Source organism: Ovis canadensis, chromosome 25 (genome assembly GCF_042477335.2).
Source record: "Ovis canadensis isolate MfBH-ARS-UI-01 breed Bighorn chromosome 25, ARS-UI_OviCan_v2, whole genome shotgun sequence".
Classification (NCBI taxonomy): domain Eukaryota; kingdom Metazoa; phylum Chordata; class Mammalia; order Artiodactyla; family Bovidae; genus Ovis; species Ovis canadensis.
Window position 1 is genome coordinate 30660257 of NC_091269.1, and position 27859 is coordinate 30688115.

Consider the following 27859-nt stretch of genomic DNA (forward strand, 5'->3'; position numbering starts at 1 on the left):
AGCCTTCCGCGCATGAGCAATTCCACCTCCGTTCAGTGGTCGCCATTGTCCAGCTAACGCCCCCGGGGGGAGAGGACTCAGGAGCCTCCAGGTCCGCTCGGCGCCGCAGAGGGCGGGCCTGGAAGCTGCGCGGGCCAGGAGCGAAGGCCGAGCCCCTGCAGGTGTGTCGGAGGCCTCACTACGGGCGCTAGGCCGGGTTGGGGGGAAGCCGGGTTTCCGCGGCTGCGCCGAGTCGGGAAATCTGGCAGCCGACGGCCGCCCCATTCTACGCGCCGGACTGCTCTTCGAGGAGGCCTGGGGAGGAGGCCAGGCGAGGGGCCTGGCGGAGGGACGGTTGTCTGCAGCCACGTTCCTCCCCAGGAGCCACGTTTCCCGACCTGCGTGAAAGGGGTGGCTGGCAGAGGCCTGGGGCGCGCGCGAGAACGGCCGATTGTGACGTGTATCCCAAGCCCGTCACGTCCGCGCCGGCGCGTGGGCGGCGCTGGCTGCTGGAGACGTGGCGCTGTGAAACCAGGGGGACCTGGGCTCGACTCCAGAGCCCGCCGGTAAATGGGCAGGTTAATCCGGTAGGACTCTGATACTCATCTGTAAGAATACAATAGCCGATAGGGTCGTTTCTTGTATTAAATAGGGTAGTGTATATGAAGTATGATAAGGCTTCAATAAAGGTGAGCTGCTTTTCTCATTATGCTGTTCTTTTCATTATTGGCTCATTTAATAATAACCATCCTTTGAATCGGTATTAACCACCTCCATTTAATAAATACAGATCCTAAAGGTTCAGAGAGATAAACTGGTTTAGCCATCATTAGCAGGTGGGATTTAAATTCTGATTTGTTTTACTCCGTATTCATGCTGTTTCCCACCCTGAAGTTTTATTCAATACAGTGATTGTCCCTGAGTACCACCAGCATGTCGTGGATCTAGTCTTACCTTAGTGTTAGTCGCTCAGTCGTGGCTGACTCTTTGGGAGCCCATGGACTGCAGCCCACCAGGCTCCACTGTCCATGAGATTTTACAGACAGGGATGCTGGAGTGGGTTGCCATTTCCTTCTCCAGGAATCTTACCTTACAGTGTTCTATTTTCCTTAGAACCCCTGTGTAAAAGGTTAATTAAGGCCCTTCTGCATTCTCTGACCTGTGTATTCTCAGATGGCTGTTAAACATGTAAATTTAAACCATAGTTGAAACCCTGAATTTTAAGTTTTACTGGAGAAGCTAAGAATCGTATCCAAGCCAGGTCGGAAATGGGACAGACTTTTTAAAAAGATGAAAACTGCGATTTCATCCATGCTCCATATTGTGAAGGTGATATCATTCGGCCTCTGATTGGATGGTGCATCTAGACTTAGTAAGTAGATGTTTTGTAAGTACCAGGGCAGCTGGAAGTGGTATCCTCTGCATATGGGAGGGACCTCACATTATGGCATCTAGTTAACTTTTGCTCGCTACATGATGAAGTGCCTGTTTGGGGATTATGCTGCCAAATTGTTGTTTTAGAAGTTAAATTTGTGTCACTGTGAAGAGATTAGATGGCTATGTCAGAATTCATCAAGGCCTATCTGCACTTTATTTGCTCTAGGCCCCAGTCCAAGGTTGGAGGGGACAGTGCATTCCCCGGTTCTATTGTATCTGTGGTGTTGAATTGAAGATTTACAGAATTAGAATAGTACATGATTGTTTAAAATTACCTAATTCCTTCTCATGTTAAAGATAAAAGCATAGAACTAAGACCATCACTAGGTTTGTTAATAGAGCTTAGCAGAGCTGGAGCCTCCCTGTCACTATACCATTTATAGTCAAAGTTTTTGAAAAAGTGATTTTGGAGAAAATAGGAAGAAGAAACATCCTATTTTTGAGAGCTTTGAAGACTTTCTAACCTTGTGGGGTTTATAGTATTGATAGGCAAAATTGTTATGTAACTTAAAGATTTTCCATATTAATAGATATTTCTCTTTACAAACATTATTTGTAATGCCATTATAGAGTTCCATACTTTGGATATATGTTATATACCTTGATTAATCTGCTATTATTGGACATATAAGTTTTCAATTGTTTGTATTATTTAGTAATGGACACATAATTTTTGAAACAGCCAATAGGAAAAACATGTTTAGATTCAAAAATGTCCAGATTCATCAAGATTATATGAGTCACCAATGGACAGGTGGGTACTCCTTTATTGTGGTCCTTCCTATTCCTTCTTGTGGCTCAAAGGGACATTTTCCCAGAGGTTTATCTTTTACTAAAATGTTGTATGTAAATTTCTCACAGGTGATCCTGACTTCAAGATAAGGTCTCTTAGGACTTCTGTCTTTCAACTTTTCCTGTCCTGACTTCATAGTTTCTATACTTTCCAATAGCAGCAGAAAATGAACAAGTACAGGGTGAGTCATTTATTTACCTCTTTCTTTATTTCACTCTGTGTGTAAGTTTTCAGTGAGTTTTATGAGAGAGCCCATATATTAAATTAGAAAAGTGGAAATCATTAAAAATCACCTTTGGGGAAGATATTGTTTGAATACAACAACAGTTACAAGGTGTGTTCTGGGAACCCCAAGACCCTTCAGTGAGTCTGTGAGGTCAAAACATAATGTGTGTGCTCAGTCGTCCCTGACTCTCTGCAACCCCATGGTCTGTAGCCCTCCATATTCCTCTGTCCATGGAATTTTCCAGGCAAGAACAGTGGAGCAATTTGCCATATCCTTCTCCAGGGTTTTCTCCAACCCAGGGATCGAACCCAGATCTCCCACACTGCAGGCAGATTCTTTACCATCTGAGCCATGAGGGAAGCCCCTCACAACATAATGCTGCTGCTGCTAAGTCACTTCAGTCGTGTCTGACTCTGTGCGACCCCACAGACGGCAACCCACCAGGCTCCGCCGTCCCTGGGATTCTCCAGGCAAGAACACTGGAGTGGGTTGCCATTTCCTTCTCCAATGCATGGAAGGGAAAAGTGAAAGTGCAGTCGCTCAATCGTGTCCAACTCTTTGCAGCCCCATGGACTGCAGCTTACCAGGCTCTTCCGTCCATGGGATTTTCCAGGCAAGAGTACTGGAGTGGGTTGCCATTGCCTTCTCTGTCAAAACATAATACCAGGGCACAAATTGGCTTTTACACTGATGAAATTAGCACTGATAGTATAAAAGCACAGCTGCCTGTCTGGCATAAATCAGGATGATGACACCAATGACATTATATTCCTCCACAATAGGTTGCGTAGTTAAAAAAAAATGCCACCTTTACTTAAGGATGTCTTTGATGAAACAGTAACAATTATTAATTTGATTAAATCTTGACCTTTGAGTACACATCTTTTTCTTACCCAGTGGGATGAAATGGAAAGTTCATAAATTTGCTGCATACTGGTATATGATGGTTGGTTGTCTTGAGGAAAAGCACTTACAGTGATAGATATGTGAGCTCACCTAGCCACTTTTTTTCATGAACTCTTGTTTTTCTGTGAAAGAGCAACTGACATAAAAACTATGGTATTCATGTGGTATTCATACATTTTCTCAAAAATGAGTGAAGTGAGTCTGTCAAATGATGGAAAATACCTGTTTGTATTTGTTGCTAACATTAAAAGTGCTTTCAAGTGAAAATCAGAATGTTGGAAAACTTGCCAAGTTAACAGGTGCTAATATATAAAGATTTTTCTGATGAGATTGATAAAAGTATTAATGAATGTGATTTTTAATGTTAAGAAAGTGTGTCAATATTTCTGATGTATTTCTGATGTATGTGCTCAAAGGCAAACTCAAGCAATGTAAGAGAACAGCATGTTAAAAGTGAGGAAGAAGGAGTAAGTTGATTAGGGAATGCCACCCTAAAAAGTAATATTTGAGGAATATCTTGAATTAAATGAGATATCCAGGTAGAAATCTGGAGGAAAAGCATTCTTCACAGATGGAAAAGCAGATGCAGACACCATGAGGCATGGTCCAGAAACAGTATTTAGGACATTGAAACTAGAGAGAGGTGAACTTGGGAGACAGCAGTGAAACTTAAGGTCTGAGAGGTACAGGGAGTAGAATATGCAGGATTTTATTGGCTATAGAAATTAATTTCTTATTCATTAAATTATTTAAAAACTCATACTTTATGCAGTCAAAGTAATATACATAACATATAGGTATAATTTAGGGAATACTAATTAAGTAATACTACTCTATGTCCTGTCTGACTTAAGCAATGAAAATTACCCTGTGATCTCATCCTACCATTAACCAGAGAAAATTCTGAATTTTGTGGTAACCATTTCTTTGCTTTTTGAATGTAATTTTTAAAAACAAAACAGTATACTTAGCAATTAATGAAATTCCTGGCCCTTTGGTAAGTGCTTGATGTAGTTTGTCTTACATAGTCCTCTCAGCCAACTTGGGAAGTGTTATTACCACCATGCCATAAATTTTCAGTGTGGAAATTTTCTTTTATTGACTAGAAATCATAGCCTTTGGGCTTGAATGTGGGAAAAATAGAGACTCTAGAAAGAGGGAAAATTTTAACCTATTCTACAGTTCTGCTTTGGTCAGTATTGAACACATTTAAAATTTTTCCTTATAGTATTAATTCAGGGGTGGCACGTGACATTTTTCTTACGTTAGTCTCTGTAACTTACTGCTGAACGGTCAGTTTGGGACAACAGAAATAATTGGTAACCTTTTTATTTTCTGAAATAATTTCAAGTGCAGTCATCACTACAAACTCTTGGAAAAGTTTATTTTATGCAGAGAGTTTGATTTTTTAAGGCATTTTCGCCAAATCAGAAGATCTTTAATTATTTCTTGCATCTCTCAAGTTCTACTGGCATCAGCTTTTATCTGTTTGAAAATAGCGTTTTTAGTTACTGTTTTTATTCTGCTTGCCTGTTTTAGTGAGGGTCTGCTGGTAGAAATTCTCAGTTTTCTCTATATGAAATATCTACAAAGAGCTTTTTATTGTGTGTGGAAATCTTGGTTGACAGTTTTTACCTTTTAAAACATTGAAAAGCATTCACTGTCTTCTACTACTAGTACTATTGAAAATTCACCTGTTAACTTTGAAGTAAATTTGTCTGTTTGGGGCTAGCTGCTTTTTAAGATAACTTTTATTCTAGTATGTTTTATGTATATTTCTTTTTATCCTAATGAGATTTATTGTACTTCCTTTGGATTGAGTATTTGAGTATTTTGAGTTTTGCATTGTATCTTCTTTATTGACTTTGAAGCTTTACGTGTTATTTTGTTTACTCAGTCTGGAGATTACAACATGCACCATTAAAATAATGGTGTCTTCAAATACTATACTCATGAACAGTGTAATGAACTTTTATCAGTATAATTCTCTTGATACCCTCACACCTTATGGTCCTTGTATCTTTTATATTTTTTAACCCCAAATACTTGTTATTTTGCTTTAAACAATATTAATATTCTAAAGAAACATGTGTGCACATGTGTAACTAACTCTTACCGTTTATATATATATCTGCTTTGGGAGCTCATTATTCCTTCCTACAGGTCTACGGTTCTCTCTGGTATATATTCCCTTCAGTCTAAGCAACTTATTTTATTATTTCATGTATTACTTCCGCACTGATGGTGACAAATCTACTTAGCTAGTCTTTATTTCACTGTGGTTTTTGAATGATATTTTGCTAGGTATAGAACTGTGTTGAGAGTTTTCTGTTTCTGCATTTTTAGGATTTCTTTGTCTTCTGGCTTCTGTGGTTTTTGATGAGAAGCTTGTTTTCATCTTCCTTTTATCTACCTGAATATAATGTGTTTTCTCCTCTGTGCTTCAGATTTTCATTCTATCTTTAGTTTTCAATAGTTAGACCATGATGTACATAGGCATGATTTGTTCTGTATTTACCTCTTTTGAAGAATGACAACGATTTATGGGTTGTTACCTTTTATCATTATTTTTTAATTCTCAGAACTCACTCTTCAGACATTTTCTTTGCCCCATCCTCTTTTTCTTTCTAAAATTCCAGTTACACAAATGTTGAACTATGTACATACTGTCCCAAATGTTCAGATGATCTATCTAGTTGAGGTTTGTTTTGTGTGTGGGGTCCCTTGGGTTGGCTATTTCTATTCAGCTGACCTTTTTCAAGTTTATGGCTTCCTTCATTTGCTCTGTCAGTGTTCTTCATTCATAAGCCTATAAAATCTACATCTGATATTGTGTTATTCAGTTCTAAAAATTCCTGTTTTTTTCTCTTTGTTTTTCTTAATCTGCTAATATTCCCCATTTGTATTTTCTGTTTTTTTTAGTAGGTCATTTAATTTTATTTATTTTGTTTTATTGTAATTACTTTAAAGTCCTTATCTACTGATCGCAACATCCAGGTTAATCTGTAGGTCTGTTTCAGTAGGCTCCCTTGTTCAGTATGAATCAAAATTTTCTACTTCTTTGCATGTCTCCTATTTCTTTATTTTGTGCTAGACATTATGTGTAAAAGTACAGTAGAGATTGAAGTAAATAATACCTCCAGAAAAAGGCACATCCCTTCCTCTGCTTGCTAAATCACATATGTAGTTGAGCTGGTCCTGGGCTTTAATTAGACACAGTTCTTTGCCAACATCAGATGATTTGAGGGCAGTATCAAGGCTTTCCCTTCAGCAGGGATTGGGTGGTGAACACTACCAAAGCTCCATTGATGTGCTTTATAGCGTAGAATTCAGCTTTTCTTTCAGGTGACTGAGGAGTTCCTGCCCTGTAGAGCTTTTAGCACCTGAGACGTCTCTTTCTGCCCCAGTGCCCTGCTCCCAACCTTTGGAGGGTTGTTGCCATGCACTTAGGGAAAAACATCTACTTCTGCTTTATTGACTACACCAAAGCCTTTGACTGTGTGGATCACAACAAACTGGAATATTCTTAAAGAGATGGAAATATCAGACCATCTTACCTGCCTCCTGAGAAATCTGTATGCAGGTCAAGAAGCAACAGTTAGAATTGGAAGTGGAACAATGGACTGGTTTAAAATTGGGAAAGGAGTACATCAAGGCTGTGTATTCAGTTTGGTTCAGTTCAGTCACTCATTCGTGTCTGACTCTTTGTGACCCCATGGACTGCAGCATGCCAGGCCTCCCTGTCCATCACCAACTCCTGGATATTACTCGAACTCATGTCCATTGACTCGGTGATGCCATCCAACCATATCAACCTCTGTCATCCCCTGTGTATTGTCACCCTGCTTATTTAACTTATATGCAGAGTACGTCATGCAAAATGCTGGGCTGAATGAAGCATAAGCTGGAATCAAGATTGCAGGGAGAAATATCAATAACCTGGTGTCAACCATGCAGATGACACCACCCTTATGGCAGAAAGTGAAGAGGAACTAAGCCTCTTGATGAAAGAGAAAGAGGAGAGTGAAAAGTCTGGCTTGAAACTCAACATTCAAAAAACTAAGATCATGGCATCTGGTCCCATTACTTCATGGGAAATAGATGGGGAAACAGTGGAAACAGTGGCTGACTTTATTTTTCTGGTGGGGGAAGACTCTAAAATCACTGCAGATGGTGACTGCAGCCATGAAATTAAAAGACACTCCTTGGAAGAAAAACTATGACCAACCTAGGCAGCATATTTAACAGCAGAGACATTACTTTGCCAACAAAAGTCCATCTAGTCAAAGCTATGGTTTTTCCAATAGTCATGTATGGATGTCAGAGTTGGACCATAAAGGAAGCTGAGCACCGAAGAATTAATGCTTTTGAACTGCCGAAGAATTGATGCTTTTGAACTGTGGTGTTGGAGAAGACTCTTGAGGGTCCCTTGGACTGCAAGGAGATCAAACCAGTTAATCCTAAAGGAAATCAGTTCTGAATATTCATTGAAAGTACTGATGCTGAAGCTGAAACTCCAATACTTTGACCACCTGATGCAAAAAGCTGACTCGTTGGAAAAGACCCTGATGCTGGGAAAGATCAAAGGCAGGAGAAGAGGGAGTGAAAGAGGATGAGATGCTTGGATGACATCACCAACTCAATGGACATGAGTTTGAGCAAGCTCTGGGAGTTGGTGATGGACAGGGAAGCCTGGTGAGCTGCAGTCCATGGGGTCACAAGGAGTCGGACACGACTGAGCGACTGAACTGACTGATGGGGGGAGATAGTATTTGTATTTCAGAGCATCCATATAAATTATGCTTTCCTTTGGTTCCAGAAGCTGCTTCCCCAGCTTAAAATAAACATCACTTTGTGACATTTGATAGGAAGTAAAGAAGTTCTGCAGATACAAAGCTTCTGTTTGGGGACCTCTTGAATATGAAATCCCCATTCAGTTACCAGGTAGTGTCAACCGGCAAGTTGGTGTTGGCTTGCTTTGTGACCAGAGTTCTTAGAGATTCTGATACATCACACAAGATCATAAGCAAACATTAAATGTTTATTAAAAGTTGAACAGTTTCCTCTCTTATCTGCTTGCCCTGAAGAATGAAATAAACTGTGGATTTCTGTTCACTTTTGAAATATTTGTCTCTTCTGAATTTTTTCCTTTGTTTACCTTTAGATTCTCAAATCTCTGACTTTAGAAAACAGTTTTCTAGGTTAGGGGCTTGTTCTCATTGTTAAGGTAAGATCAGTTTCTCTTTCGCTCCTCTACATTCTATTAAGGAATTGTTTCTTTATCCTTATTTTAGAGATGCTAGCCCTGAGGTGCTTTTGCTTTACATTTTTTTCCTGACTGTGAAATTGGAAAATGCCCTGAAAATTCTAAGCAGGGGTAGGACTTATCTCAATTAATTTCACTTTTTTCTTGGATCTTTTAAAAAATGTTTATTTTTGGCTGTGTTAGACCTTCATTACTGTGCAGACTTTCTCTAGGTGCAGCAAATGGGGGCTACTCTCTAGTTGAGGTGTGTGGGTTTCTCGTGCTGCAGAGCATGGACTCTAGGGCATGTGGGGATTCAGTAGTTTTGGTTCCCAAGCTCTAGAGCACAGGCTGAAGAGCTGTGGCATGTGGGCTATTCCCAGATCAGGGATGAAACCTGCGTCTCCTGCATTGGCAGATGGATTCTTTATCATTGAGCCACCAAGGAAGCCCTTGGATCTTTACCCTTCAAATTCTAGTGCTTAAGTTAATATTTGATGCTTTCATATAGCTGCTTTTATTGTGTTTGTGGTGGGTTGCTTTTTGCTTTGCTTTTTCTTTTTCAAAATTCAAGTGTAGTTGATTTATTTATAATTGTAGTAAGATACACACAACAAAATTTACCATCATAACAAATTTTAAATGTATAGCTTTGTGGCATTAAGTATATTCACATTGTTGAGCAACTGTCACCACTATCCACCTCCAGAACTCTCTTCATCATCCCAGACTGAAACTCCACACACATTAAACTATAACTCCCATTCCCCCCATACTTTGGGAAACACCATTCTACTTTCTGTCTGTATGAATTTGACTACTCCAGGTACCTCATATAAGTAGAATCCTATAGTATTTGTCCTGGCTTATTTGACTCAGAACAGTGTCTTTAAGGCTCATCCAATGTTGTAGCATGTCACAGGATTCCCTTCTTTTTAGGGCCAAATAATACTCCATTGTTTGATACATATTACATTTTGCTTATGTAATATACATAATTTTGTTTACATTTGTTGGTGGACATCTTGGTTACTTGTACATTGTAGCTATTGTGAATAATGCTTTTATTATGAACATTGGTGTACAAATATCTGTTTGTGTCCCTGCTTTGAATTCTTTTGTATACATAACTAGAAGTGGGATTGCTGGATCATATGGTAATTCCCTGGTGGCTCAGCAGTTTTAAAGAATCTGCCTGCCAATACAGGAGACACGAGTTTGATCCCTGGTCAGAAAGATCCCCTGGAAGAGGAGATGGCAGCCCACTCCAGTATTCTTTCCTGGGAAATCCCACAGACAGAGAAGACTGGTGGACCACAGTCCATGGGGCTGCAAAAGAGTTGGATATGACTTGTTGACTAAACAATAAGAATTCAGTTGTATGTGTGTACCCCATATACCAGTTGAAAAATATATAGGTTGTTTTGGTTTGGGGGGACAATTACGAAAAGAGCTGTTACAAACATTTGCATTCAGATGTTTGTGTGTACCCAGATTTTAATTTCTCTTTGGGTAAATACTTCAGCATGTGCTTACTTGGTCATATGGTATTGTTATAATTAACTTTATAAGAAACTGCCAAATTGTTTTCTTGAATAGCTTGTGCTCTTACTGCAATGTATCAGAGTTCCACTTATTTCCCATTCTTGTCAGCACTTGGTATTTCAGTTTGCTTTTTTTCTAAAATTATTTAGATAGGTGTGCTTTGCTATCCCATTGTGGTTTTAATATGCATTCTTCTAATGACTAATAATACTGAAAATCTTTTGATGTGATAATGTTAGCCATATATCTTCTATTGTTAAGTGTCTCTTCAAATCTTCTGTTCATTTTTAAATTGGGCTATTTTCTTAATGAATGTTCAAAATTCTTTATGTATTCTGTATACAAGAACAATACTTTGTTAGGTTTGTGATTTTCAAATATTTTCCTTACTATTTGTGGCTAATCTTTTATTCATCTAACAGTGTATTTCATGAAAATGTGATGAACTCCAGGCTTTTCTTTTTAATTTCTTTTGGTATCATGTCTAAAATGTCTTTAAAGTCACAAAGACTTTTCTTTTAAAAAAATTTTGTAGTTTAACATTTTATATTTAGATCTGTACTTGATTTTTCTATGAAGAATAAGTTACTGACTAAGGTTCATTTTTGTGTATGGATCCTCATTTTTTTTATTGCCATTTATTGAAAAGCAAATGATATATGTTATCTTAACACATATTAACTTAGCATGAATATGATACAGAAAAAATTAAAGATGTGTATGTACATGAGTTAATATGCAAACTTACATGTACTTACTGTCTGCTGAGAGGGCCTATAAGCAGTGACATCTCAGTAACCATGAGCAAAACGTGCATACAGATCTTTGTTTCTAAATATCATTCTACAATAAAGGGAACCAGAATTTCACAGAGAAAATGATTGATTCTAGGGCAAAGGCAAGGTTAACATAAAATAAGCCCAGAGCACTTTGTAGTATTAGAAATTAAGGACTTCTGAAAAGCAGTGATGGGAACATGTCAAATGGACATAGGCACCAACCCCAAAGAGCTTCTCATGGCAAGTCCAGTTCAGTCATTCAGTAGTGTCCGACTCTTTGCGACCCCATGAACCACAGCACGCCAGGTCTCCCTGTCCATCACTAATTCCCGGAGTTTACCCAAACTCATGTCCATTGAGTCGGTGATGCCATCCAACCATCTCATCCTCTGTCGTCTCCTCCTCCTCCTGCCCTCAATCTTTCCCATCATCAGGGTCTTTTCAAATGTGTCAGCTCTTTGCGTCAGGTGGCCAAAGTATTGGAGTTTCAGCATCAACATCAGTCCTTCCAATGAACACTCAGGACAGATCTCCTTTAGGATGGACTGGTTGGATCTCCTTGCAGTTCAAGGGACTCTCGAGTCTTCTCCAACACCACAGTTCAAAATCATCAGTTCTTCAGCACTCAGCTTTCTTTATAGTCCAACTTTCACACCCATACATGACCACTGGAAAAACCATAGCCTTGACTAGACAGACCTTTGTTGACAAAGTAATGTCTCTGCTTTTTAATATGCTGTCTAGGTTGGTCATAACTTTCCTTTCAAGGAGTATGCGTCTTTTAATTTCATGGCTGCAGTCAACATCTGCAGTGATTTTGGAGCCCCCAAAAAATAAAAGTCAGCCACTGTTTCCTAGTCTATTTGCCGTGAAGTGATGGGACTAGATGCCATGATCTTAGTTTTCTGAATGTTGAGCTTTAAGCCAACTTTTTCACTCTCCCCTTTCACTTTCATCAAGAGGCTCTTTTGTTATTCACTTTCTGCCATAAGGGTGGTGTCACCTGCATATCTGAGGTTATTGTTATTTTTTCCAGCAATCTTGATTCCAGCTTGTGTTTCTTCCAGCCCAGCGTTTCTCGTGATGTACTCTGCATTTAAGTTAAATAAGTAGGGTGACAAGATACAGCCTTGGCATGCTCCTTTCCTGTTTGGAACCAGTCTGTTGTTCCATGCCCAGTTCTAACTGTTGCTTCCTGACCTGCATACAGGTTTCTCAAGAAGCAGGTCAGGTGGTCTGGTATTCCCATCTCTTTCAGAATTTTCCACAGTTTATTGTGATCCACACAGTCAAAGGCTTTGGCATAGTCAATAAAGCAGAAATAGATGTTTCTCTGGAACTGTCTTGCTTTTTCGATGATCCAGTGGATGTTGTCAATTTGATCTCTGGTTCCTCTGCCTTTTCTAAAACCAGCTTGAACATCTGGAAATTCATGGTTCATATATTGCTGAAGCCTGGCTTGGAGAAGTTTGAGCATTACTTTACTAGTGTGTGAGATGAGTGTAATTGTGCAGTAGTTTGAGCATTCTTTGGCATTGCTTTTCTTTGGGACCAGAATCAAAACTGACCTTTTCCAGTCCTGTGGCCACTGAACTTATAACAAAGCTGGAACAATTTGAGCAACAAAATAAATAACATGGTATTGGATTCTAACCCTAAGCAATAAATATTTGAGACCATAGTGATATAAGTAAATGATTGAATAAATAAATAGGAAGAAGAGAGCCCTCTGAAGAATTTCAAATAATATATCTAGATTCTACCCCTTCTTGGACATGGGACCTATTCCCTCCCTTCTTGAATATGGGCTAGACTTAGTGATTGCTTTCAAAGAATAGAGTATGAAAAGGAGATATAGTTACTTTACAGTGGAGAAAATTGGCAACCACTACCTTAGAAAGTGATCCAGGTTAATCACCTATGATATGATGTACCCCCTGATATACTGTGATAAGAAGGGCTCTGGGTTATTCTCCCAGAGAATCTCAGTCTAATCAAATGGAAAAACACTAGACAAAATCCAAATTAAAAGGCATTCTAAAAAGTATCTGTCTAGTATTTCTCAAAGTTGTCAAAGTCATAAAATACAGGAAAGACTGTCACAAACCATAAGAGATATGACAACTAAATGTAATATAGTATTCTGAATTAGATCATGGGATGGAAAAAGGGACATTAAAGAAAAGACTGGTGAAAGTCTGGAGTTTGATTAAGTGTCCATTGTTCCAGCACTGTTTTCTGAAATGACTGTTTATCCACTGAATTTCTTTTGAACCTTTATCAAAATTATGTGTGGTTCTATTACTGGACACACTATTTTTCTTCCACTGATCCTGAGTGTTTATCCTTTTGCTAATAACACAATTAATACAGCTTTGTGATAAGTATTGAAATCAGGTAGTGGATTTGCTGATATTTTGTTGAAGATTTTTGTATCATAATCATGAGAGATACTGGTTGGTCGTCAATATGCTGGTAAGTGTTTAACGATCAGAGTTTTGGGTACTGAGAGAGAAACCTGTTGTTAACCTATTCCCTCTCCTAGCCCTTGCCTGGAAAATCCCATGGACAGAGGAGCCTGGAAGACTGCAGTCCATGGGGTTGCTGAGAGTCAGACACGACTGAGCAACTTCACTTTCACTTTCATGCATTGGAGAAGGAAATGGCAACCCACTCCAGTGTTCTTGCCTGCAGAATCCCAGGGATGGGGGAGCCTAGTGGGCTGCCGTCTCTGGGGTCGCACAGAGTCGGACACGACTGAAGCGACTTAGCAGCAGCAGCAGCAGCAGCCCTTGTCTCTGTGCATTTACCCATTCTGAATATTTCATATAAGTGGAATTATATAATATGTACCTTTTCTGTTTGGCTTATTTCATTTAGCATGTTTTCCAAGTTCATTCACCCTATACCTTGTATCAATACTTAATGAAAAATAATATTCCATTGTATATTTATACCACAGTTGTTTATCAGTTCATCCATTGATTGAGATTTAGGTAGCTTTCACTTTTTGGCTTTTGTGAATAGTGTCACTATAGCTTTTGTGTACAAGTATCTGTTTTCAAATCTTTTGGGTATGTATCTAGAAGTGGAATTGATGGGTTGTAGCATTTGACTGTGTGGATCACAATAAACTGTGGAAAATTCTGAAAGAGATGGGAATACCAGACCACTTGACCTACCTCTTGAGAAACCTGTATGCAGCTCAGGAAGAAACAATTAGAACTGGACATGGAACAACAGACTGGTTCCAAATAGGAAAAGGAGTACGTCAAGGCTGTACATTGTCACCCTGCTTATTTAATTTATATGCAGAGCACATCACGAGAAACGCTGGGCTGGAAGAAGCACAAGCTGGAATCAAGATTGCCGGAGAAATATCAATAACCTCAGATATGCAGATGACACCACTCTTTCAGCAGACAGTGAAGAGGAACTAAAAAGCCTCTTGATGAAAGTGAAAGTGGAGAGTGAAAAAGTTTGCTTAAAGCTCAACATTCAGAAAACGAAGATCATGGCATCTGGTCCCATCACTTCATGGGAAATACATGGGGAAACAGTGGAAACAGTGTCAGACTTTATTTTTTGGGGCTCCAAAATCACTGCAGATGGTGACTGCAGCCATGAAATTAAAAGACGCTTACTCCTTGGAAGGAAAGTCATGACAACCTAGATAGCATATTCAAAAGCAGAGACATTACTTTGCCAAAAAAAGGTCCGTCTAGTCAAGGCTATGGTTTTTCCAGCGGTCACGTATGGATGTGAGAGTTGAACTGTGAAGAAAGCTGAGCGCCGAAGAATTGATGCTTTTGAACTGTGGTGTTGGAGAAGACTCTTGAGAGTCCCTTGGACTGCAAGGAGATCCAACTAGTCCATTCTAAAGATCAGTCCTGGGTGTTCTTTGGGAGGACTGATGCTTAAGCTGAAACTGCAATACTTTGGCCACCTCATGCGAAGAGTTGACTCATTGGAAAAGACTCTGATGCTGGGAGGGATTGGGGGCAGGAGGAGAAAGGGACGACAGAGGATGAGATGGCTGGATGGATGGCATCACCAACTTGATGGACGTGAGTCTGAGTGAACTCCGGGAGTTGGTGATGGACAGGGAGGCCTGGCATGCTGCAATTCATGGGGTCACAAAGAGTCGGACATGACTGAGCGACTGAGCTGAACCGAATGGTAATTGTATATTTAACTTTGCGAGTTACGAACTTTTCCATAGCAGCTGTACCATTTTATATTCCCACAAGCAATGTATAAGGATGACAATTTCTCCACATCCTCCCCATTACCTGTTATTTCTGTTTGTTTTTTTTTTAACACCCATCATAATGAATGGGAAGTGATATCATCGTGGTTTTGATTTGGCTTTTCCCTGAAGACTAATGATGATGTTGAGCATCTTTTCATCTGCTCATTTGTATAACTTAGAGAAATATCTGCTCAATTTCTTTGTTCATTTTTTGCCGGGGTTTTTGTTATTGAATTTTTAAGTATATTTTATATATTCTGGATAATATACCTTTATCAGATATATGATTTGCAAATATTCTATTCTGTGAGTTATATTTTTTTCCTATTTTGGTACTATTCTATGATGCATGCAAATTTTAATTTATTTATTATATTTTCTTTGTTGCCACACTGTGTGGCATATGGGATCTTAGGTTCCAAACCAGGGATCAAACCCATGCCCCTTCTGTTGGAACTACAGAGTCTTAACATTAGATCACCAGGGAAGTCCCTGTAAAAGTTTTAAAGTTGATAAGGTCAGTTTATTTTTCTTTTAATGCTTGTACATTTTGGTGTCATATCTTGAATCTGTTGTCAAATTCAAGATAAGGAAATTTATTCCTATGTTTTCTTCTGAGTTTTATATTTTTAGCTCTTAATTTTAGGTCAGTGATCAATGTTGAATTAATTTTTTTAAATGCAGTGAGGTAGAGGCCAAGTTTTCTTCTTATGCATGTGGTCATCTAGTTACCAGTGTCATTTGCTGAAGAAATTATTCTTTCTCCATCAAATAGTTTTGACTTCCTTGTTGAAAATGAGGTGGCCATAGATGTATGGTTTTATCTTCAGACTCTCGTTTCTATCTATTGGACAATATGTCTTTCTTTATGCCAGTCACACTGTTTTGATACTGAGGCTTTAATAGTAAGATTTTATTTTTTTAGTATAAATTTATTTATTTTAATTGCAGGCTAATTACTTTACAATATTATATTGGTTTTGCCATACATTGACATGAATCTGCTACGAGTGTACATGCGATCCCCGTCCTGAACACCCCCCCACCTCCCTCCCCATACCATCCCTTTGGGTCATCCCAGTGCACCAGCCCTGAGCATCCTGTATCAGGCATCGAACCTGGATTGGCAATTCGTTTCACATATGATAATATACATGTTTCAATGCCATTCTCCCAAATCACCCCACCCTTGCCCTCTCCCACAGAGTCCAAAAGACTGTTCTATACATCTGTGTCTCTTTTGATGTCTCCCATACAGGGTTAAAGTTACAATCTTTTTAAATTCCATATATATGCGTTAGTATTGGTGTTTTTCTTTCTGGCTTACTTCACTCTGTATAATAGGCTCCAGTTTCATCCACCTCATTAGACTGATACAAATGTATTCTTTTTAATGGCTGAGTAATACTCTATTGTGTATATGGAGAAGGCAGTGGCACCCCACTCCAGTACTCTTGCCTGGAAAATCCCATGGATGGAGGAGCCTGGTAGGCTGCAGTCCATGGGGTTGCGAAGAGTCGGACACGACTGAGCGACTTCACTTTCACTTTTCACTTTCATGCACTGGAGAAGGAAATGGCAACTCACTCCAGTGTTCTTGCCTCGAGAATCCCAGGGACGAGGGAGCCTGGTGGGCTGCTGTCTATGCAGTTGCACAGAGTAGGACATGACTGAAGTGACTTAGCGGCAGCAGCAGCAATACTTCATTGTGTATATGTACCACAGCTTTCTTACCCATTCATCTGCTGATGGACATCTAGGTTGTTTCCATGTCCTGGCTATTATAAACAGTGCTGCGATGAACATTGGGGTACACATGTCTCTTTCGATTCTGGTTTCCTTGGTGTGTATGCCCATCAGTGGGATTGCTGGGTCGTATGGCAGTTCTGTTTCCAGTTTTTAAAGGAATCTCCACACTGTTCTCCATAGTGGCTGTACTAGTTTGCATTCCCACCAACAGTGTAAGAGGGTTCCCTTTTCTCCACACCGTCTCTAGCATTTATTGCTTGTAGACTTGCATAGCAGCCATTCTGACTGGCGTGAAATGGTACCTCATTGTGGTTTTGATTTGCATTTCTCTGATAATGAGTGATGTTGAGCATCTTTTCATGTGTTTGTTAGCCATCTGTATGTCTTCTTTGGAGAAATGTCTGTTTAGTTCTTCGGCTCATTTTTTGATTGGGTCGTTTATTTTTCTGGAATTGAGCTGCAGGAGTTGCTTGTATATTTTTGAGATTAACTCTTTGTCAGTTGCTTCGTTTGCTATTATTCTCTCCCATTCTGAAGGCTGTCCTTTCACCTTGCTTATAGTTTCCTTTGTTGTGCAGAAGCTTTTAATTTTAATTAGGTCCCATTTGTTTATTTTTGCTTTTATTTCCAATATTCTGGGAGGTGGGTCATAGAGGATCCTGCTATGATGTATGTCGGAGAATGTTTTGCCTATGTTCTCCTCTAGGAGTTTTATAGTTTCTGGTCTTACATGTAGATCTTTAATCCATTTTGAGTTTATTTTTGTGTATGGTGTTAGAAAGTGTTCTAGTTTCATTCTTTTACAAGTGGTTGACCAGTTTTCCCAGAACCACTTGTTAAAGAGATTGTCTTTTCTCCATTGTATATTCTTGCCTCCTTTGTCAAAGATAAGGTGTCCATAGGTGCATGGATTTATCTTTGGGCTTTCTATTTTGTCCCATTGATCTATATTTCTGTCTTTGTGCCAGTACCATACTGTCTTGATGACTGTGGCTCTATAGTAGAGCCTGAAGTCAGGCAGGTTGATTCCTCCAGTTCCATTCTTCTTTCTCAAGATTGCTTTGGCTATTCGAGGTTTTTTGTATTTCCATACAAATTGTGAAATTATTTGTTCTAGCTCTGTGAAAAATAGTTGATAGCTTGATAGGGATTGCATTGAATCAATAGATTGCTTTGGGTAGTATACTCATTTTCACTATATCGATTCTTCTGCTCCATGAACATGGTATATTTCTCTGTCTATTAGTGTTCTCTTTGATTTTTTTCACCAGCGTTTTATAGTTTTCTATATATAGGTCTTTTGTTTCTTTAGGTAGATATATTCCTAAGTACTTTATTATTTTCGTTGCAATGGTGAATGGAATAGTTTCCTTAATTTCTGTTTCTATTTTCTCATTATTAGTATATAGGAATGCAAGGGATTTCTGTGTGTTGATTTTATATACTGCAACTTTACTATATTCATTGATTTGCTCTAGTAATTTTCTGGTGGAGTCTTTAGGGTTTTCCATGTAGAAGATCATGTCATCTGCAAACAGTGGGAGTTTTATTTCTTCTTTTCCAATTTGGATTCCTTTTCTTTCTTTTTCTGCTCTGATTGCTGTGGCCAAAACTTCCAAGACTATGTTGAAGAGTAGTGGTGAGAGTGGGCACCCTTGTCTTCTTCCTGACTTTAGGGGAAATGCTTTCAGTTTTTCAGCATTGAGGATAATGTTTGCTGTGGGTTTGTCATATATAGCTTTTATTATGTTGAGGTATGTTCCTTCTATTCCTGCTTTCTGGAGGATTTTTTATCATAAATGGATGTTGAATTTTGTCAAAGGCTTTCTCTGCATCTATTGAGATAATCATGTGGTTTTTATCTTTCAATTTGTTAGTGTGGTGTATTACATTGATTGATTTGCAGATATTGAAGAATCCTTGCATCCCTGGATAAAGCCCACTTGGTCATGATGTATGATCTTTTTAATGTGTTGTTGGATTCTGATTGGTAGAATTTTGTTAATGGTTTTTGCATCTATGTTCATCAGTGATATTGGCCTGTAGTTTTCTTTTTTTGTGTCATCTTTTAACGGTAAGATTTTAAGATTGTTTCTTTCCCAATTTTGTTTGACTGTTAGAGGCTGTTTGCAATTCTGTATAAATTTGAGGATTGGCTTTTCTATTTCTGTGCAGGAGTCATTGAAATTTTAATAGCGATTTCATTGATTCTATAAATTCCTTTGAGTAGTACTGTCACCTGAACTATATTAAGTCTTACAGTCTATGAACACATACTATCATTTCTTTTATTTAGGCCTTCTTTAATACTTCCAGTGATGTTTTGCAGTTTTCAGTGTGTAAGTCTTATATACTCCTTGAGTAGATTTATCCCTAGGTATTTTATTCTTTTTGATGCTACATTAAATGGAATTGTCTTAATTTCCCTTTTGGGTTTTCATTACTGGTAAATAGAAACACAACTGATGTTTGTGTGTTGATCTTATAATTCTGAAATGTGCTGACTTTGTTTATTAGCTCTATTTTTGTGGATTCTTAGAGATATTCTTTTTTTTTTTTAATCTGCCAAAAGGGATATGTAGTTTTGTCTTTCACTGTTGAGTATAAAGTTAGCTGGGATAGAGGTGGATTAAAAATATTATCATTTTGAAGGAGTTTCCTTCTATTTCTAGTCTACTAAATGTTTTTTATCATGAAAGTGTTGAATTTTGTCAAATGCTTTTTTGCATCATCTGAAATGATCTACTTTTCCCCCTTTGCTCTGTTAATGTAATTGATTGACTTTAGTATGTTGAGCCATTCTTGCATTCCTGGGATAAATCACACAAAGTCACGGTGTAAATTATAATCTAATTTTTTTATTTTGCTCGATTTGATTTACTAGTAACTTGTTAAAGGTATTCATAAAAGATATTGTTATTGGGTAGAATGCTTTCTCAACTTCATTTAGTCCTTTTTCTGAGGTTTTGTCCTGTTTTTTTGTGTGGAACATGTTTCTCTGTCTCATTTTGCTTAATCCTCTGTTTTTATATCTATGCATTTGGTAAGTTGGTTACATTTCCCAATCTTAGAGAAGTTATCTTAAGTGGAGATGTTCTGAGAAACCTAGCAGTATATGCTTCTCTGATCATCAGAGCTATAAGCTCTAAGGGCTCCTTATGTATGGGCTACATGAATCCTTCCTTAATGTGGGCTTGACTGTTATGGGCAAACTAGCAGCCAGGGTTGACCCTCAGCCCTGTTGGAAGCCAGATCCTGCCTCATGCAGTGGCTACTGGCCCACTGTTGGGAGAGGCTGGGTCCCTGCCTGGCTGGCTGCATGTCCTATGGCATTCCTGGACTGGGACCCAATGCAGCTGACAGAATAGCCTGAAGTGTACTGGGATTGGTGATGGCTCACTGGTCGGCCAGTAAGCCTTCAGCACTAATAGGATAGAGGGACGATTCCAAAATGGTGCTTATTAGAACAAACATCCTTATGGTAGAACAAGCTTCCAAAGTGGCTGCTACCAGTGTCTGTGTCTTCAAGAAGTTCCAGTTGCCTGCTGACTCTCCAGGAGGCTCTCCAAGATCTGTAAATGGGTCTGAGCCAGGCTCCCTTCAGATTACTGCCTCTGCACTATGATTTGGACCATGTGAGATTTTGCATATGTCCTTTAGAGTGGAGTGTCTGTTTTCTATAGCCCTCTGGCTCTCAAGTTTTACTGGCCTACAAAGCCAGGTGTTCTGCGAGGTTTGTCTTCCTGGTGCAGGACCCCTTGGCAGGGGAGCCCAATGTGGGGCTTGGACCTCTGACTCTTTGGGGAGAACCTCTACAGTTTTGACTAGCCTCCCATTTGTGGGTCACCTACTCAGGGATGTGGGTCTTGACTACTAGAGAGGTGTCTCCACTCCTCCTATCTAGGTCATTATGGTTCCTTCCTTATATCTTTAGTTGTAGGGAATCTTTCTTGCTACTCTTCAGATCATTTTCAAAGATAGTTGCTCTGTAAATAGTTGTAATTTCAGTGTGCCTATGGAAGGAGGTGAGCTCAGAGTCTTCCTTCACCATCTTGGCCATTCTTTTTGACCATCTTTTATCTTGTACATACTTCTGTCATAGCACCTGCTATGCATATTGTATTTATGAATTTAATCTTTGCCTCTCTGTTGGAATGTAAGCTCCTTGATGACAAGAATAGTTGCTTTCATTCATCTCTGTATCTCTAGCAGAGTTCTAGGCATGGAGTGATATCTTAGTAAATATATACTGAACAGATATTTTATATATGTGTAAAACAGGGTACAGAGTAGCAGTATATCTTAACTCTCCAGAGTAAATCCTGTAGTTAACACATTAACAGCTAGTTTACCTGTCTTTTTAATGGTACTCTATTTTGATCACTTCAGTTTGAATTGAAATATGTTGTTTCAGGGACCAGTAACATTTAAGGATATTACTGTGGAATTCACCCGGGAGGAATGGAAGTTGCTGGACACTGCTCAGAGGACCCTATATAGAGAAGTAATGCAGGAGAACTACAGTCACCTCATCTCAGTGGGTGAGGAAATCTTCTCCATCTGTAACTCCCAGTAGTTTGCATTTCCTTTCTCACTTACTGGAATTTGTAAATCCCCTGTAGGGTTGAATATTGGCATGGTTTTCAGGGTCAAAGTTGATGAATCCATTTTAGGTACCAGAAAAATACTTGTGTCCCCATGCACTCCCCTAATAGAATAAATTTGCCAAATCTATGTGAGACCTTCATTGTTCTGATCCCAACCTGCACTTCCTTATCCTTCAGAGTTGCTGTATTCCAAGTTATTTGTGTTATTTTATCTTTTCTATTAATAGGCTATTGTGCAAATAGACCAAATGCAATCTTCAAGTTGAAGCAAGGAAAAGAACCATGGATATTAGAAGTACAATTTCCACGTCAGAAAAACCCTGGTAAGTTAGAAAGTATAACTTGTATAAGTGAAGTGAAGTCGCTCAGTCATGTCCGACTCTTTGCGACCCCATAGACTGTAGCCTATTAGGCTCCTCCATCCATGGGATTTTCCAGGCAAGAGTGCTGGAGTGGATTGCCATTTCTTTCTCCATAAGGGGGTTGGAAGTGGTGCCTTTGACTTTTTGAAATTTTTTTTTTCAAGAATCTCTTTTTTAAATGCCCTAAACTTTTGGAAATGATTGAGGATACTTGATCTGCATATGTAAGCAACATAAATCACATCTCCAGTTTTTGTTCTCCCCATCTAAATTCCCTCTTTTGTGTGGGGCAGATGGAGATAGTTGATTTTTTGTTTAAAAAAAATTCCCTCTTTTGCTTGACATTTTTAAAGTAGATATATTTCTCTTTCACTTAAACTCTCATTTTGTCTTTTTGCTAGAATTTCCAGTTACTCCTTGCCATTAAAGTATGCAGCTATAATCTTAAAGTGTTTATAAAATCTACCTTATAAAATTTTCAAGTACCATTTTTCCTCCTTTCATTAACAATAAAATGTCTTAGATTTTCAGCACCCATTTAAATTTACTATTCTCTCTTTAATCTCTGAAATTGGATTATAAATCATTATGCCTTTCATCAGCTATATTATTTCAGAGCTGATACAAAATACACCTAATTTTCTGTCAAGAACTAGTCTGGCCCTTTATTGCCTGCTGCATCTTATTTTCCCTTCTGGCCCCAAAACATGTGCTAATCTTCATTTTATCTGCTCTCTTAAATGCTTTTTATACATAAGATCTTATTTCATGAGTATCCCAAGTTAACCTTGCACACATCCCTATCAAATAACTATGTTTTCCTTACAAGTGCCATGAAATTCTAACCCCAAATCTCTACTCATAAGCTCACTTTTCTTTCAAGCATTTAAAAATGAATAAACATGAAGGTCTGTAAAGATTCTAGAATGACATTGAATAATTACCCTTTAAAGATCATGTAGAAAATTGAAGCATAGATGTGGGAGCTAAGATGTAAAAGCAGAATAAGACTAGTGTTGAGTCACAGATGCAGTATTTGGCGGTATTGAAAATCTCTGGTGCTACAACTGAGAATTCATTCTGTGGGATGGCTTGTACTCTGTTTTTTCTTAAATCTTTCCTTTTGGATGTGTGTGTTTCTGGGTCTTCTGAACCAGCCAACTAGAAGGAGAAGAATTTTCCTCTAAACATGAGGAAATGGATGTTCTGAGAAGGTCAGTTTAGTGTTGACATCTAGATTGTTGGGTATGGGCAAAGAAGAATAAAGTGGAAGTTTATAGTCTAATTACTAGAAATCCTAACACTGTAAACTAAGTTTGAGTGGGTAAAGACCTATACTTAGCTCCTTCATCTAATGTAATCTTTCCTTTGATATTTCCAGTGAACACAGTTGTCTACTAATTTTCCTTATCCACCTTACTTACTATTCATTGTCCTTAATGGGCTCACATCGTGCACTATGAGTCTCACATTCTTGTTCAACAGCACTTTGAATACCTTTTGTTTTCTGCTCCCTATTCTTTGTGGGGGTTTTTTTTGTCTTCACTTTCTCCTCCAAGTTTTTAAGGTCATATTTGTAGTGTCAAAGTTATTTGAATTTATAACTAGATCTCTCCCTCTTTGCTATAGCAGGTTTTAGTGTTATTTATATATTTTTTTCTAAGCCCCTGAGATAGAGGAAGTTTGCACTTAAGAACTCCTTCATTTGAGAATAATAGCCTGAAACCTAAGAATCCACCCTATGACCATAATAATGTGTTAAGATGTATAAAGTATTAAATTTTGGATTCCTTTGTAGAAGACCTATGCAATACTCATGACCAAGGAGCAAGATGCCCGGAAAGCCAAGCTGAAAATTCAAGGCAAGTTCAAGAATTCAATTTTGAGATTAGAAGCTTTTTAAGAAGGAGTCTTAATAGGGGTACTGGAAGTGGAACAGCACTGCTGCTGCAGCTAAGTCACTTCAGTCATGTCCGACTCTGTGTGACCCCACAGACGGCAGCCCACCAGGCTCCCCCGTCCCTGGGATTCTCCAGGCAAGAACACTGGAGTGGGTTGCCAGTTCCTTCTCCAATGCATGAAAGTGAAAAGTGAAAGGGAAGTCACTCAGTTGTGTCCGACTGTTAGCGACCCCATGGACTGCAGCCCACCAGGCTCCTCTGTCCATGGGATTTTCCAGGCAAGAGTACTGGAGTGGGGTGCCATTGCCTTCTCCACTAGTTAACGATGAATGAGAAAACTGAAGCAAATTCCAAAGAACATAATCCAAATGGGAAAGCCCTCTTTCATAATAGAGACCTTTTATAATTCAAGATCAGGAGATTAAAACTCTCAAACAGCCTTTTGATTCTTCTTATTTACATAATAATAGAGGCTTTATTATACAAAGTCAAGTTCAGGCAGTTGAGAAACCTGGAGAATATAATGCAAGTGAAATACCTTCTACCAAATGTTAAACCACAGTATATGTCAACATAGAATATTCACAATGGAGAAACCCTATGAATCTAATGAATATTGGAAAAACCTCTAGAAACCAGTTCTCAGAGTTACTTAGAAAATATACACAGCAGACCCAACCCCCACCCCCTCACCCCAAAGTCTTATACATTAACAAATTTGGAAATTTCTCTCTAGGAATGGAGAACTCAAGAAACATCAGAAAACTCATACCAATGAGAAAACCTATAAATGTAATGAATGTGGAAAGTCCTTCTACCAGAAGTCTATCCTCATGATACATGAGCATACTCATTCAAAGGACAAACCCAGCGAATGTGAGAAATCCGACTCTCAGAATGGAGACCTCACAAGACAACCAAAAACTCCTACCAGAGAGAAGACCTATGAATGTAAAGAATGTAAGAAAACTTTCTACCATCTGTCATCTCTCAGTAGACATTTGAGAACTCATGCAGGAGAGAAACCCTACGAATGTAATCAGTGTGAGAAATCCTTCTACCAGAAGCCACACCTCATGGAACATCAGAAAACACACACAGGAGAAAAACCCTTTGAATGTACTGAATGTGGGAAGTTCTTCTACGTTAAGGCATACCTCATGGTACATCAGAAAACACACACAGGGGAGAAACCATATGAATGTAAGGAATGTAGGAAGTCCTTTTCCCAGAAATCACACCTCACAGTACATCAGAGAACACACACAGGGGAGAAACCCTATAAATGTAAGGAATGTGGGAAATTCTTCTCTAGAAATTCACACCTCAAAACTCATCAGCGAACTCACACGGGAGAGAAACCCTATGAATGTAAGGAATGTGGTAAATGCTTCTACCAGAAGTCAGCTTTAACAGTACATCAGCGAACTCATACAGGGGAGAAACCCTTTGAATGTAATAAATGTGGAAAAACCTTTTACTATAAATCAGACCTCACTAAACATCAGAGAAAACACACAGGGGAGAAGCCCTATGAATGTAATGAATGTGGTAAATCTTTCTCTGTGAATTCAGTCCTCAGATTACATCAAAGGACTCACACAGGAGAGAAACCCTATGAATGCAAGGAATGTGGGAAATCTTTCTCTCAGAAGTCACATTTTGTTATACATCAGAGAAAACACACAGGAGAGAAACCCTATGAATGTAAGGAGTGTAAGGAAACATTTTTTCAAAAATCAAAACTCACTGCACATCAGAAGACACACACAGAAGGGAAAAGCTTATAAACAATATCAATTGGAGAATTCTTCTGTCTGAATTTGTCCTTCAGAATAATCAGATAACTAACACAAGACAAAGACATATCATCAATATGAGAAAATTTCAGCCAATTCTTTCATCATGGGGAGAAATTCTATAAATCTGTTAGGGAGAAATTTTCACCATATGTCAGACTTCTACTAAATTTCAGACAACATACATGGTAGAAACACTACAAATGGTAAAACATGAGGGAAACCTCTCTTTGAGAAGTCATACTTTATTGTACAACATTTAAACCATATAAGAGAAATCCTGTAAGAAAAATGAATATCAGGAAATTTCTGTCAGGGTAGCCATCATAAATGAGGAATTTCTATCAGTATCCTGAGCATTCAGAAATCTTTTTATACCAGTTGGACTCATTAGCACATTCTAAAAGGAGATAATCACAAAGATTACAACCTACATGGAAGGCTTTATCAAGAAGTGATGTTTCAGTGAATGTCAGATCAGTGATATAAACCTTTTTTAAAAATATTTTAAATATGTGAAACCTTTTAAACACAAATTCTGAGAGAATATGTACAAGGGAACTACTTATACTAGGAGTCATGTTGCAGAAATCTGATTACAAGGTTGTTTTAAAGAAACCTGCAAATGTCAGGTATATGAAGTTTTGTAAAAAGCACAAATAAATTGAAAAATGTGACATCATTAACACATGTGAAAAGTCCTTTAGTATGTAGGACTTATGTGGGAATGTCAGTGTGCTACAGAACACAGACTGTGGATGTTTGATGTGCATGTGAACCCATCCATAATTGTACACAGTGAAATATGTAGCCTTATTTAGTTCAGTAACTTTTATGTGTATGAAGATATCTCTCATTTAGTCTCAGCAGGGACTCCTGTTGTTAACAGAATGTATATTTAAGTGTAGTATTCTTTTAAAATTATAATGTATCTTTCCCCCCCCTATTTCTGAATGGATATGGATTTTACTGAACTAATCCTTCAGAAAGAATATAAAAATGTTTCTGTAAAATTTGCAACTCTCTTATGGTTGGCCAAATTTTACACTAGGGATACATTTACAGGAAAAAGGCTTCCCTGGTGGCTCAGTGTAAAGAATCTTCCTGCCAGTGCTGGAGATATGGGTTCAGTTTCTGGGTTGGGATGGCAACCCACTTATTCCTGTATTCTTGCCTGGGAAATGTCATGGACAGAGGGGCCTGGAGGGCTCTGGTCAACGGGTTCACAAAAGAGTTGGACATGACTTAGCAACTAAACAACAACAAGTTCATTTTTTAAAATAGCTGAAAATCCCTATACAATAAAAAATAATACTATATGAAGAAATATCTATGTTAGTGTTGTTTTAGCAAGTTGCAGAGCTGTCTGAATTTATATTTTGTATGAGAGTCATAAATGTTCTTCACTACCTTTTTCTTTCTACTAGAAGCAACATGACATAGAGGTTAAGAGTACGGACTTTTGACTCCTACTGCCCAGGCTGTTTCTAGTATGAGGCACACACCTAACCTCTCTGTGCCTCAGTTTCCTTTTTCATAAAAAAGCGATAATAGGATTGCTTTGAGTTGTAAATGAGTTAATATTTTTAAAGCACTTAGAATAGTGTCTGAAACAAAGGAAGAGCTATATGTTAGGTACTATCATAATAATTTGTATTTCTTGAATTATTCTGCAAAATAAAAGGTTGGCTACCAGCATTCGCCCCTCACTTTACTGCTGCAGTGCCTTGCTTTGATTTGGTTGTACATTTTTCTGCAAGTGATTCAGATCTGGCCCACTGCCTGCAATGTTTTACCTTTCTGAATGGTTGAAAAAGATTATTTTGTGATGTGAAAACTATACGATATTCAAACTTATGTGTCTGTAAATTCAACTTTTGTTAGAACACTAATAAAAATGTTTGTTTTGCCTGTGGCTGCCTTCATATTACAGTAGCAGAGCTGAGTGGGCTGAAGAAGACCATATGCCCCACAGGGACTAAGATACTTTCTGGTACCTTACAAACTCAAGTTTTCTTAGAGCTGAAAGCATCACAGCCAACACAGAGGTATATTTTTATATATGGTATGTGTTTCAGAAATTAGGCATATATCAGTTTGTGGGTAGATGGAGGTTTTTTGCAATATCTTTGTTATGTGCATTATAAGACTACAAGCATTAGAATTGTTTTTCAAAGGTATGTTTTAGCTGCTGGACTGTCATAGTATCAAAACAGATACCCTGATGGAATGTAGCAGTAAATTATGAAATAAACATTGTCTAAATTAATTGATCCCTA

At 38.4% G+C, this 27859-nt stretch overlaps 1 protein-coding gene across 15 annotated transcripts; it reads left to right on the forward strand.

Annotated features, from left to right (window-relative positions):
* On the forward strand, positions 1-27859 carry ZNF25 (zinc finger protein 25). 15 transcript variants are annotated; one of them, XM_069571632.1, is made up of 8 exons: positions 9-161; positions 1153-1351; positions 2099-2170; positions 2278-2390; positions 21326-21452; positions 21746-21841; positions 23679-23742; positions 24518-27859. In XM_069571632.1, exons 4-8 carry the CDS (start codon positions 2376-2378, stop codon positions 25569-25571), a joined length of 1356 nt encoding a protein of 451 aa, XP_069427733.1. In that variant the 5' UTR covers positions 9-161; positions 1153-1351; positions 2099-2170; positions 2278-2375; the 3' UTR covers positions 25572-27859. The 15 variants fall into 15 exon arrangements, with proteins under 15 accessions (XP_069427734.1, XP_069427733.1, XP_069427724.1 ...); XM_069571626.1 differs by lacking the exon at positions 9-161 and adding an exon at positions 458-668; XM_069571634.1 differs by lacking the exon at positions 9-161 and adding an exon at positions 458-545.

Excerpts from the sequence above, each read along its gene's own strand:
- ZNF25 (XM_069571633.1), top strand. Across the intron at positions 21,453-21,745 it reads CAGTCACCTCATCTCAGTGG|GCTATTGTGCAAATAGACCA; the intron begins GTGAGGAAATCT and ends TTCTATTAATAG. Across the intron at positions 23,743-24,517 it reads AGCCAAGCTGAAAATTCAAG|GAATGGAGAACTCAAGAAAC; the intron begins GCAAGTTCAAGA and ends ATTTCTCTCTAG.